The 13,736-nt window shown below is 31.8% G+C and overlaps 1 protein-coding gene across 3 annotated transcripts; it reads right to left on the reverse strand.

Annotated features, from left to right (window-relative positions):
* Positions 1–699: 699 nt before the first annotated feature.
* On the reverse strand, positions 700–6,324 carry LOC125064426 (alaserpin-like). 3 transcript variants are annotated; one of them, XM_047671423.1, is made up of 9 exons: positions 6,271–6,324; positions 3,317–3,411; positions 2,941–3,084; positions 2,518–2,721; positions 2,281–2,379; positions 2,067–2,207; positions 1,669–1,878; positions 1,397–1,541; positions 700–886 (listed from the first exon to the last, which is right to left on the reverse strand). In XM_047671423.1, exons 1-9 carry the CDS (start codon positions 6,293–6,295, stop codon positions 750–752), a joined length of 1,200 nt encoding a protein of 399 aa, XP_047527379.1. In that variant the 5' UTR covers positions 6,296–6,324; the 3' UTR covers positions 700–749. The 3 variants fall into 3 exon arrangements, with proteins under 3 accessions (XP_047527379.1, XP_047527378.1, XP_047527380.1); XM_047671422.1 differs by lacking the exon at positions 6,271–6,324 and adding an exon at positions 4,372–4,444; XM_047671424.1 differs by lacking the exon at positions 6,271–6,324 and adding an exon at positions 4,011–4,175.
* Between the last annotated feature and the right edge of the window lie 7,412 nt (positions 6,325–13,736).

The following is a 13,736-nucleotide window of genomic DNA, read 5'->3' on the forward strand; positions in this document are numbered from 1 at the left end:
GTAATGCGTTTTTCCAGCGAGAAAAAAAGGGTAGTTATCTCCTTACTATTTACCACTTACATCATCGTTTTAAATAGATTTCCTAAGTACATTGTACTTGTATTATATACTTGAATAAAGTATATTTTTGATATTGATGCATTACTGGAATTGAAACGATAAGCATCACACTGTGACATCTGCTCCGGTAAATCCCCGAGTTTATGAGGTAAGATTTATTAACAGTTAATCGAGAAACTCGTGTTAGTTATAACTTTATAATTATTTTATTATTTATTTAGTAAATTACTAAGAGTTTCATTGACATAATAAGTTTATTTAAAATGAATAATATTGTTTCATATTAATGAACTAAGATAAGATACACAACGGGAAAAAAACATTAGAATTATAAACATTAAATTTTTAATCATATACAAATAAGAACTAAAAATAGTTTCTGTATAAAGTCACGACTGCGTGCAAATCCTATGGGCAAAATATAAGTCACCTGTCATCAGAGAAGGAGGTATGTATGAGGTGTTACGTTTGGAAATAAGTAGGATCGCAGATTGAAACCACCGAGCTAACATGATTTCTTATACTGATATATCTAACTAATCTATATAATTATTATAAATGCGATACATTTTTAAATGATTTTAAATTATGCGCGTGGTTTAAGAGTGAGTATGTATTGAATGAAATAAAAGGCAAAAGTAATACTTTTACCAAATTTTATTCATCAAAGTATTTACCATAATGTCAATTCAAAAGTTACGCAATACTCCGTTAAACAGAGTTAATGAATTTGTTTTTACTGCGAAGTAAAATGGTCTGTCAGCGACGAACTGCGGCGTCATCTCTTTGTAACGATTTACACTCGTGATCTCGAAGACATGAAAAGCTGAAATATAAGAAAATTATACAATTACATTACATAAATTTAGTTATACTATTTATTTCATACCGAGACTTATAAATTTAAAAAAAAGATGTTACTAAAGGGCGGAAATAGTTTAGTGATAATGTACATACACAATATCGAAAATATTTTCCATTCTTAAAGTGCATGAGATGATTTTTATATAAATTTACGTATTAAAGTAAAATTTAATGATACCGGTTATATTATACGATACCGGTCATTATAAATAAATATAATTTAGGTGTAACTATATTTATTACTGATCGATTTAGTTTAAACGTTCATTAAATATTTATATGCTTTATTCTATTCTATTTTCTGATTCTTAGATATATACATATATTACTTGTAGGATAATAAATTCTTTATAAAAGTTTGCAAAACGCCTTTAGTAGAATTGAATGAAAATAACTGTTTAGACTATATTCTCTGTTACAGAAACGAGGTTGATGTCAATGTCCTTTTATACGTATATAATATTCCACTCACCGTTCGCAGCCGCTGCTTCTGCACCTTCTTCATTAATTTCGATGAAGGCTTTCTGTATAGCTGAATCTATGTATAAGTCGCCTCGGTTATCAATAAGCTTCTCTAATTTAGCTAATCTTGGAGTAAACATCTTTTCAAGATGTATCTGCAACAATTTTTTTGTAAAGGCGTATTTCAAATTAAATGGCATACATTTTGTTTTGTTGTAAAATTTGCTTTAATAAAATCTTAATCTTTGCAATGGACAAAACAGCTTTACACATTAAACTTACTTTCTCTAAAATTTTTTTTAAATCCGTTGTTGTTTCAATTTTGAACTTGGGGAGGTATACTTCGACTTCCGTCTCTTTCAAATGATTCATAGCTTTGTCAAGAGCTGATGGATCCCTGAGTTTCTCTTCTAAGTCATTAATGCCATCTATTTCATGGGGTAATACGATGACGAATGACGATTCATCTCCTTCGTATGAAATTTCGAGAATCTGTAATTTATCAATATTAACTCTGTGTGAACTTTAATTTTCATACAAGCTTAAACTGATACTTCAAAGTCAAAGTCAAAAATCTTTATTCAATATAGAATTGTTTACACTTGCTTATTGATTGTCAAAAATCTAACACCGGCTCGGAATTTAACACCTCGGACCTGAGAAGAACCGGCGTTACTTACTTGTGCTTTAAGTTCTTGGTTATCTGTGTATTTGTATTGACCTTTGCTATGCATGGTAGGTACATAAACTGCTTCCTCTTTAGATAAATGAAATTCTTTTGGTGTAGTTTCATTTTCGTCAAAAGCTTTTTTCCATGTACCCTAAAATGTAGAAGTATTAGTGAATATTAAAAACGTATAGACTGAGCAGTGTGACGTAATATAAAACGCATACCTTAAAGTAAATTGCGTTGACTAAAAGAGCTCGAGTGTCCGCGGTAAGTTGCTTTGGATCAACCAAATCCTTTATACGATGGTTTGTATGATCTTCCACCTAAAACAATAAATAAATTCAGCTGTTAGGCGTTTACTGAAATATATTCGAAAGCAGGGCTTACTTAGTTACTTTTTATAATCGGTATGAGTTATAATTGTTTAGATTAAATAATTATTGAAAAGTTTGAAACTTTACCCAAGCGTTGACTTTTTTAGCAGCTTCTTCTCTCTGCAAGAAATCAATGTTCTCTGTTTCAGAATCAAATGATTCTCGGGCGGCGGCAGCAAATTTTTTGTTTAATTCTAGATCTTTTCCAATATATATTTTATTGGCTGTCTGCAACGTTACGCCTTTTACTGAACGTAATTTCGAAGTGATTGATGAAAAAGCGGCCTTGGACTGAAAAACAGAGATGCGTATAGCATTATGGTCTTAATAATAAAAATAATTGACGAAACTACTTGCTTTTAGATTCAATCTGCAGAAGATGAATATTTTGATATGAGTTCTTTTTCTCGTCTACTAACTCACTACAATAACATATTAATTATTCTTCTTCTACTTTATGATTTATATTTCACTCTAACATCCTTTTTTTACGATAAATGAAATACTTACGATATCATCATTAGGCATTCCAATGGCATTAAGAATTTCATCATGCGATTCACCAACTGAAGCGAGAGCCAGCTGCGCAAGAGGCGGCATAAGAGAGTACGCCGATAGAACAATGCTTTTCTCTTTATTAGCTTTTGCTACTTCCTGAATGATAAAAAAGTATATACAGTGAGGTTTATTTATTTATCATAAGCTGAAAATCTTTAGGCTAATTTAATTTAATGTTTTGTGGATGTAAACAGAAAAAGCTGACAGAATCATACTTCTGTTTTTGTCAGATTTCGTCACTTCCTACAAACTTAACATAACAGTCCATTTCTTATTATTACCATCAAACAAAGTCTTAGATACCCAAAATTAAAAAAAAAATACTTACGTAAAATATTTTGGCGGTAAATTGCTTGCTGCCATCGTGGAGTACTTGGTCGAGATCCGTTCTGTCTGCCATAGTTGTCATAGCGAGAGAAAACACTGAAATAATCAGAAAATGATAAATTGAAACGACATCTTGAAAGAGTATATACACGTGTGTGCTCTTTGATTTGCAAGTCGAACTCAGTGTTAAAAACTTAAGACCATAATTGTTTCTATTAACATAGTATTTACTGTATATGTATTCGGTTTATCATATGAAGTGGAAGCAATTACATGTATATATTTTATTGACTATCGGCAGGCTTAAAAGCACTACCTAGACCCACCTAGAATTTAATCTACTAACTTCTAGGACCAAACTTTGGATCAAAAAAATGTTTCCTCATTGTATGACAATTTAATAGTCATACACTAAAGAAACAAGTTTTTTCTCAAGACATTTAATATATCTTGAGTAAAATTAAAATTAAAAAAGTTAAAAATATCTGTTACAGATATCGTTACTAGCGTCGCAACTACTCCTATAACCGCGAAGCGAAAATCCTCACAAAAATGTATAAGTGGGGTAAAATAAACTCAGTAGCTACTCTTTTGCAGTTATCATCTGATAACTGAAAAAAAGTAGATACTGAGTTCATATAGAAATACGAACGTACATATTGTTTAACTTTTTAATAAATATAAAAAGTACTTACATACGTAAAATAAGTATAATTTATATATAGTACCAAATAGGCAGTAGTTTTAATGTACTCCGAACATAATTCAACCAAGCTCATCTAACAATAACTATACTTTTTCTGACACAACACATTACAAGCAGAGTGCATTTCAATTTCGTTATTCAAATAATTAATACTCGTGTGTTATTAATTTAACAGATACAAAAATGTAATCATACGAATGGTAATTCTTTAATGCCTTATCTTTCGATATTTATATGTATCATTAACGAAGGTCTTATCTGTTTCCTGATAATTGTTTGTATAATCAGCTATCGTGTTTCTCTTTTGACAACTAAAATCTGTTCATAGAATCATGTGTCAGGAAACTCACCGGAGAACACGATCGTGAAATGTGAAAAAGTGATGCCACATTGAGCAGAATAATTACTTATTACAACTGTCATGGCAATCGGTTGAGCAGAAGTTGATGTGCTTCAGCGCCATATAGTAGGGAAGGTCAACCGAATGAATAGTAGAAATATTTTTCAACCAATCAAAATCAAAATATACTTTATTCAAGTAGGCTTCTACAAGCACTTTTGAATCATTATTTAACAAATTATTTAAAGTTAAGCTACCACCGGTTCGGAATGTAGATTCTACCGAGAAGAACCGGCAAGAAACTCAGTAGTTACTCTTTTTTAATATAAATACAGTCATGTTAGTTAAATACAATTATATATGTATGTTATGTCTCCTACCTGGAAGTCAACAAGCATTTACTCCACGCTTTTTTATCATCAATATACCCTTGTATCGAATAATATGCCTTCTTTACCAATGTATTTTTTACAATTGATTTAAATCTATGGAACAGCAAAGTCAAAATTGGCAATGTAATGAAAAATATCTTGTTTTTATAGTGTATACAAAGTAAGCAAAGGCATATTTGTCTCAATTTTCACGGTTAATTGTCATACGTTAAACGATGACTATTAACTTCAAATGTATATACGAGCATTCATTTATATTTTACGTATAATTAAAAAAACGCCCGAAAAATTTGGCTTGTTGAATGAGGATATGTATGCTGTCGGTAGTCCAAATTAATTTGAGCAAAATATCTCTTTAATTTCATATCGCCTTTCGCAGTCAATCTTTTGTACAAATAATTTGGATTCTGAAGCTATACCTTAAATTAGCTTTAGAACACCGATTCACCGATTCCAACGCGAGCGAGCTTCACTTCATTTTCATGAGCTTAATGAGACGAAAAACATCTTGAGAAAAACGGCATACGAGGGATGAAAATGTGACATATATCCTGCATTCGAGCAGCGTGGTAAGCTTCAAACCATTTAAAAAATGAGACAAGGTCCATCGGTGGGACGTTTTCAGGCTTCTTAAATTAATTTAAAAGGTTAATATACTAACAAGTACACACTTTGCGACTATTACTGCACGACGTTTTTTTTATTTTATTTATTAATATACCCTAACTTTAATGTATAAATTAAAGTATATTAAATGTTTTTTTTTTTATGTCATGTAGCTAGGTGGACTGACGCATAGGCCACCTGATGGTAAGTGGTCACCTGACATTAGTATCTTATAAAGTAGGAATCATTCCTTGTATTACTATTCCGCCACCAGTATTGGGAGCTAAGATGTTCTATCCCATGTGCTATGCTATGTTCTATCTTGCAGTTACACTAGCGTACTTACCCTTCAAAGAGAAACCCAACAATACTAAATACATGAATAGAAGGGCTTGCATCAAGTAACACTAACTTTAAATAATCTAAATGTTTACATTATTTAACATAAATGATTTGTTGATATGACATATATAATTATTTTTATGTTATTGCCGTATTTATAAATATGTATTTTTTTTTAATTTATTAAGGTAAAATTAATTTACTACACACATACTATATACATATATAATAAATATGTATACAGTATAACTTACAAAGCTTACTGAGCCGAGATGGCCCAGTAGTTAGAACGCGTGCATCTTAACCGATGATTTCGGGTTCAAACCCAGGTAGGCACCACTGAAATTTCATGTGCTTAATTTGTGTTTATAATTCATCTCGTGCTCGACGGTGAAGGAAAACATCGTGAGGATGAGGAAACATCTAATTTCAACGAAATTCTGCCAACCCGCATTGGAGCAGCGTGGTGGAATATGCTCCAAACCTTCTCCTCAAAGGGAGAGGAGGCCTTTATCCCAGCAGTGGGACATTTACGGGCTGCTAATGTAAATGTAATGTAAATAACTTACAACATAATGTTATGTACAGCTTCATGATGTAGCACGTCGCGCGCGTTCGCCTCACACACACTAACTGAGCAACGTTCTCTCGGTGAAGATCTTATAAACAAATCTAAGATCGATCTTTTTCGTAGCTAAAAAATAACGACGCGAGTTACCATGAGCTGTTATATGAATTAAAAAAAGGTTTAGTTTTATCATATACTAGTTTAAGCTCGCTGCTTTTATATTCTGCTTGTGACAAAAAGTTGAGCTGAGTTTTCATCTACGACGTGTGTGTAAAACTCTTTATAAATAGTACACGAAAATAAAAGAAACAATAATATAATAATATAATAATAATAGAAAGAATAATATAATAATACAGTTACTGTAATGTGTTAATATATTTGTTTGAATAAATTACAATAAGCGACCTTTTGTCAATTTACTAATGATTTGTAACATAAAATAAACTGTTATGTAATGTAATTTAAAGTAATCTTGGAATATTCTTTATATAGGTAACTATTATTCCTATTTACACAAAAATATAACCTATTAATTACAATAATAGAAGGTTCATCTCACGATTTTACATAAACATAATTTTTTTCTAATTCTAAGCAATAACAGACAAAGCTTTATCTTCGATGTTTTTAAATGCTATAAGACTTTAATAATTATTATAAAGTCACTTATTATATTATGTGATTTATTGCAATGGCTAAGCTGAGTTGATGGTCGCATATAACATTAATCATTGTTCAAAAATTAAGGATAACATATTCGAAATTTTTCTACTCCTATTTCCAAATATTTTAACACTATAATCGTTAATAGTGACCAGACAAAAAAAGAGGAAAAGAGCCATCGTTGAGTCAACTACTTTACGATATTTGACCTGAACTATTTTTAGATTTAAGTTGACAGAGAACACTAACCTACCCAATAAATACAAGTTCTTATTGATTAGCATATATTTTAGCATGTTTTTTTATTTTCATTTGTATATTTTTTTATATCTCAAGTTACTATGCTAACATTTTTAATGGAAATTAAAAAATAATAATAATAAAAATTCTAGTTTAATCGAAGTGAAAATAACACATTTTGCTTGAATATTGAAAATAAAATAAACTGGACTTCTCATTTCCTTGTGAATAAATTCCACCCCTGGAAAGCCGAGTCGGGACGCTAGTTTTAAATAAATAAATATAATTTATCCAGTTTGAATCAATTTCAAACTCAAAGTACAATGTTTGATATGGAGTAATCAATGTTTTTAATTACAAGTTCATATTTAAACAAATAAAGTTTCCTAAACAAAGATGCGATGTTGAACACGTCTAGACCAGTAAACTAATAAACTCAACCGTTTATTACAAAGTAGGAATCGTTAACATTGAGAAACTATGTAATATATGTATACTAGCGATATGCCCCGGCTTCGCATGGGTGCGATTCATACGGTACGGGGTACACCGCCCCTACCCTATTTCTACCACTCAGGAATAAAGTAACTTTCTACCAATGAAAACGTTTTTTGATTTAGATCATTAGTTTTAGAAATTTAAAACATACAAAATTTAATTCTTAATAATAATTATTAATATAGAATAATATATTTTAGTTAACATTACCTCTCAATGTCTGTGTTCAATGTCATTTTTTAAATAGTATTTTTATATGTAACATATATTTTATTTTATCGATAAAATAAAATTTTAGCTATAGTACAAAATTCGTCAACCATTTTACCCATTCGAGCGCTGAATCAAAGGAAGTAACCTTTCCCGGTACTCAAACTATCTCTATACCAAATTTCATCTAAATCGGTTCAGCGGCTTAAGCGTGAAAAGGTAACATACAGAGATATTTTCGCATTTATATCATCAGTATAGATTATTTTCATTAATAACAAGAATGTAACGAAGTCCTAATATATTAATATGCATAATACAAAAAGGAAACTCGAAAAGGGCGGACGCTAAAGTCGGTAGATAATTAAAATTTTAAATAACCCCCGACACAAATATACATCTAACGAGTAATAAATAGCATGTGTTTGTTGGTCCTTTTATTTCGTTATAAGTATCTATTTTTATCCAACTTTCATGGCGTCGGGGGACAGTAAGTAAATCAGCAGTGTAACAAAAAAAGTAAAGTAAAGTAACACCCCATTGCTAGGCTAAGTTCCTCGTGGGACTCTTCCTCGTGGTCCCTCTTTGAGGAGAAGATTTGGTGCTAATTTGCCACATAAACACACATGTGGCCGAAGTTGCTTCACCGTAGTGTTTGAACCCGCAATGATTGGGCAATCTCAGTTCTAAAAACTATGATGCTACAGACTTACATTTCGATGTACAGATAATATCAAATAAAAAAATATATCCATCTAAAATTTATACTAAAGAAAAGAACTAATACGAGTTCTTAGATAAAATACCTTTTTTTCTTATTGAGATATTGTAATTTAAAATATAAACGTTTTATTTCAGACCTAACACGAGTTTTTGTTTTTTTGTTGTTGTATTTAATTGCATATCGTTGAAGAGTTTATCTTTTGTACAGGTCGTGATGTTACTTCTTATCACCTTTGTTAATTTTATTAATTTGACGCTTGATTATAAAATAATAACTTTATAGATTTATACGTAGCGACGGAAAAATACATTAAGGGGATTCACATTTTAGTCGTCGTATAAATTAAAAAGAAGTTCGTTTTGTTTATGTTATATTTTAAAGGTGAATTTATAATTCAAAGAAGGCCAAACTAAAATATTAATCGCCTATAACATATTGAATATATTATCATTTAGTTTGAGATCTCAGGTTCAAATATAGCTAACCACTTCTAAGTTTTAGAAGCTTACTTGGTAGAGCCTTGTGAAAGCACGTCTGGGTAGTTATACAAATACTTACTAAAGTTGTATTTCGGTTTGAACGGTGATTGAGTCAGTGTAACTTACTTAGGGCTCAGTTTCGTTGTGTTACGGTTGAAGGGTGAGTGAGCCAATGTAACGGTAGGTACAAGGCACATCTTAGTTATCGCGGTTGGATGCTCGATGTAAGGAATGGCTATTATTTCTTACTACGTCTATGTGCGTTGGTGGTTGGCCCATTTACTAGTCCGCATACCTATATTTAAAAAAAAAAACTACACGTATAAGGGATACAACATCTAATACCACAAGGGTGGTGGCGCATTGGTGTTGTAAGGAATGGTTTATATCTCTTAATATTGGTGACAATGTCTATGACTAATATTCACCACTAACTAGGTGACCCATATGCTCGACCGCCTACATGACAAAAATAAAGAAATAAATACTTAGAACTATTCCTGTTTGAAATGTGAGTGAGTCAGTGTAACTATACATAACACCTTATTTCTCAAGGTCAGTGGCTCATTAACGACGTAAAGGATGTGTGGGATACAAGTTAAATATTATAAACAATTATCATAGCTAAATTGAACGTGAATTTTTACATTACACGTGTTCTGCGGCGAGTTTAAATATTGTAACATGAATTTAAATATGTATATAGTTGACTTTGTATTGCATTTGAAAAGAAGTTTAAGTATTACCACTAAGTTTCTCACCAACTCGAAACGAAACGAAATTCCAAAACAGTGGTAACTTTATATTTGCTTGAATTCTGTAAAATTAAATTAAAAATATATTTTGAATTTGATAATACATTTTTAACCTTACTGTCTCACGTGTCAGTCACAGGCGTTTGGAATTGAATAGCTTAGAGTCAGTTCAAAGGGGTTAAAAAGGAATTCGACCTCTCACTTCGTCGAGGAGAGATAGGGTTAAGATAAATTGTCACCAGATACGATTTTTGTGTTATATATTGACTTTGTTTAGCGTGTGCTTTATATACATTTATAATAATAAAAGAAAGCGACGTACTTGTTAATTCTTAAACTGTATAATCTACTCCACCAATAAACATAAAACTTCTATCAGAAATTTCAGCGTTTTAGAGAAGATTTTATTGTTTTTTAAAAGATATATAGAGATGCTTCGCGTTTTCACTCGATTCATTTAGACTGATGGACATGATAAGCGAAAACTTTGTGTTCTTATTTGGTATATAAATGTATTTTTATGTGTAAATAAAACTTATTTGTAATCAAACGATTGAGATCTGAAATAGTAAGAAGTAATAATACCACATGGCATCATCTAAATATAAGGTGAATGTTGAATCACGAGTATATTTAATAGATTTGAAATTGGTGTGATATTGAAAATAGCTTTGATTAATTTTAATTAAGGATTTAAAAAAAAAAATTATTTTATCTTTAAATTTTGAATATAGAAAGACCGTGAGATGAACTCCTTGCACGACTAAGTTTTTAAATACGAACCAAGTTTTAATTTAGTATTTGGCATCGAAGAAAAACATTGATAGGAAAACTTGGTTAGGAGATTCCTAGCAGTAGGTTAAGACCTGTCTGTTAAAGTATAATAATATAAGAGAGGGTTCTAAGGAAGTAATGGAGTGTGCTTCAGTTTCATCTTGATTAAGTGTTCTGGAGATTTGACCATAAAGTGATTTTGGTCGTTTTAATAGCTCAGTTACGTGCAATGAATGCAATGTTTAGATCTGAGATTCGAATGGATTATTAGAGAGTATTAATGCTGTACAATCTGATCTTAATTGTCCCTTTGGTCTAGTTAGTTAAGACTGTAGAGCCCAAGATTAGGGTCTGGTCTGATGTAACCGGAGGATTTTTTTTTATATCTATATATAGATTGACTATCAAAGACAGCTTAAACTAGAAGACATTGATACCTAATTAAGATACTTAATTAGCAGGGCACATCTGTTTTTTTTTATAGGTGGCAAACGAGCAGGACGCTCACCTCATGGAAAGTGACTACCACCGCCCATGGACATCTGCAACACTGGGGCTTGCAGGTGCGTTGCCAGCCTTTCAGGAAGGCGTACGCTCTTTCCTTGAAGGTTCCCGAGTCATATCGGTTCGGAAAAAGAAATATCAATAGGAAGATTTTCGAGATGTTTTTTGCATATATAGAAATAAATAAGATCAGATACAATCACGTTCTGTTATTAAAATGAATACATATAAATAAATTATATTGTTTTATTTTCTGTCAAGATTAACGAAAGGGTCAACAAAAAAAAACCAAAAATAATATCATAGCAAAATATTATTCAATAAAAAACAGTTTTATTGACAGTTTTCCTTATCCAATCAAGAATGGCTAGATTGAATGTCGGAGCAGGAAACAGATAAGTCGTTGCTAAGACTTTTTGCTAAGGTTAATATGAGACTACGTGATTAAGGCTGTGTTAAAAAAACTTCCATTCTCAAAGCGTTGTGTATACAACAGCTAAAAATAACTTAACTGCATTGTAGCTAGATTATAATAAGTTAAAATAAGTTGCAGATTGCGAGGTCAAGGGTTTAAATCCTATATTTTAATTGAAATGCTGATTGTAGGTAGATTGAATAGAGTCAAAGTCTCTAAGGAAGGAATACCAAGGAAGATAATCGGCGTATATTCTTAATAAATAAATAAGTCGTCGTAGTAGAATCCATTGCAAATATATTTGCATATGTAGAATGCAGCAATAATCTTAAATTTACATTATTATTATACTAAAAAAAAATATCAGACACATTTAAATTACGGGATAGTTTAAGGTTCGCCTAGCGATGTAAAGAGCCGCAAGATCGATCCTGACTCCTTGGGCTATTGTCGTCCCCACTCTTAAGCTCTAAGTTTAAATGGAGGGATAAATAGGAATATTAGTAATTCCTGATAATGGGACATTGCTACTAATCTTTAAAAATAAAATAATAAGATACATCAAAGGCACGGACAATACATCTGTGGAGATACAATCATGAAAAGATAGGAAAAATCCTTTCTTCATAGGCAGTACATTCTCGTTGGTCTGCGCCTCTGAACTCTCATCAGTTGTTTTGGATTTCTATTCCGTTGGGTTATGAGTATTATAGAAAAGTGTAAATCAGTGTTTGCTTCAACTATAATTCTCGTACTCTTCTTCTGTACTAGTATTTGATCAACATCGAAATTCGGTCGAAAGGATCTTCATTTACAACAATTGAGCGTGATGCTACAATATTTTTACATTAACATTACATTAACAGCCTGTAAATGTCCCACTGCTGGGATAAAGGCCTCCTCTCCCTTTGAGGAGAAGGTTTGGAGCATATTCCACCACGCTGCTCCAATGCGGGTTGGTGGAATGTATATGTTTATGTAACAGAATTTCGTTGAAATTAGGCACATGCAGGATTCCTCAAGATGTTTTCCTTCACCGCCGAGCACGAGATGAATTATAAACACAAATTAAGCACATGTAAATTAAGTGGTGCTTTCCTGGGTCTGAAGCCGAAATCATCGGTTAAGAAGCACGCGTTCTAACCACTGGACCATCTCGGCTCGCTACAATATTTAGCACTACTAATTTTTCATTTAAATAATACTTTATTGCCTCAAACAAAATATAAATATCCGATTCAAAAGGCGGGCTGAGAGCATTTAAATGTTTCTAAACTATGGAAACTAATATTTTGATTTTAATAACTTTTATTGCATTTCAATCTACTACAACAACAATCCCGTATTGATGGAAGTATATAGTTGTCAAAGTGGGAAGAACAGCCTTTCCTACGTGCTTCATAGTCCTATCTCAAGAAATCTCTATCTCAAGAATTAAATTAAACAGGTGGCAGTCATGATTATCCTCGCACATATAATTTTACAATATTATTTGGAAATCTTAAGAGACCATCATGTACTGTTATAAGCTGGAGGTCCATTAATTCGATTACCATTCAAGTGTGATTAATTATATGATTTCCTACGCTTTGCAGTTGTTCGCACGTTGTCTCGTCTGATGTGACAATTAATGCCAAAACAATGATATAATTAGCTGAATAATTTCGCGGACTGCGGTCAGCTCAAAATGTATATAGATATAATTACTATGTAGTTTGTATATCATGGGGTAAATAAAAATACGAGGGGTCATAATTCGTTGATTTACATGGAGGAATTATAATAAGTGAATATTATTAGTAAAACATATTTATATTGATGAATATGGGACCAATCTCGAGACATATACTTTCGTTAAGGAATCAGCATCAAACCGTAGCTTTCTGTCCAGACTGTCTTAGACGGCTTCGAGGAATTGGTAGATTAGATGGTTTCACGCTGCCGTATGTACTAGCGAGGAATGCAGGCGAAAGAAATCGCCTTCTCTCACTGAAGAGTGTTTGTGTGTTAGTGTTTTTCAAGGTTGCGAGTGCATTATATTGACACGATTCGGCAGCCTCTCATTCCGTCCCGAAAACAGCCATCGCCATCAGAGTGGTTTTAGTGAGAAGTAAGAACACCTACATACTTACATACATAAACCGCTGTGCCATTCTGAAAATTTAAATTTTGTGAAAAAAATATCAGTTAAATAAGTTTTAT

This window comes from Vanessa atalanta, chromosome 5, assembly GCF_905147765.1.
Source record: "Vanessa atalanta chromosome 5, ilVanAtal1.2, whole genome shotgun sequence".
Lineage (NCBI taxonomy): Eukaryota > Metazoa > Arthropoda > Insecta > Lepidoptera > Nymphalidae > Vanessa > Vanessa atalanta.

What these genes read in the sequence shown, in the direction of transcription:
- LOC125064426 (XM_047671422.1), bottom strand. Translation starts at nt 4,444, where the DNA reads ATGACAGTTGTAATAAGTAATTATTCTGCTCAATGTGGCATCACTTTT. An exon ending in TTTCACGATCGTGTTCTCCG is followed by an intron (nt 3,412 to 4,371) that starts GTGAGTTTCCTG and finishes TGATTATTTCAG; the next exon opens with TGTTTTCTCTCGCTATGACA. An exon ending in AGAAGCAGCGGCTGCGAACG is followed by an intron (nt 887 to 1,396) that starts GTGAGTGGAATA and finishes CTTATATTTCAG; the next exon opens with CTTTTCATGTCTTCGAGATC.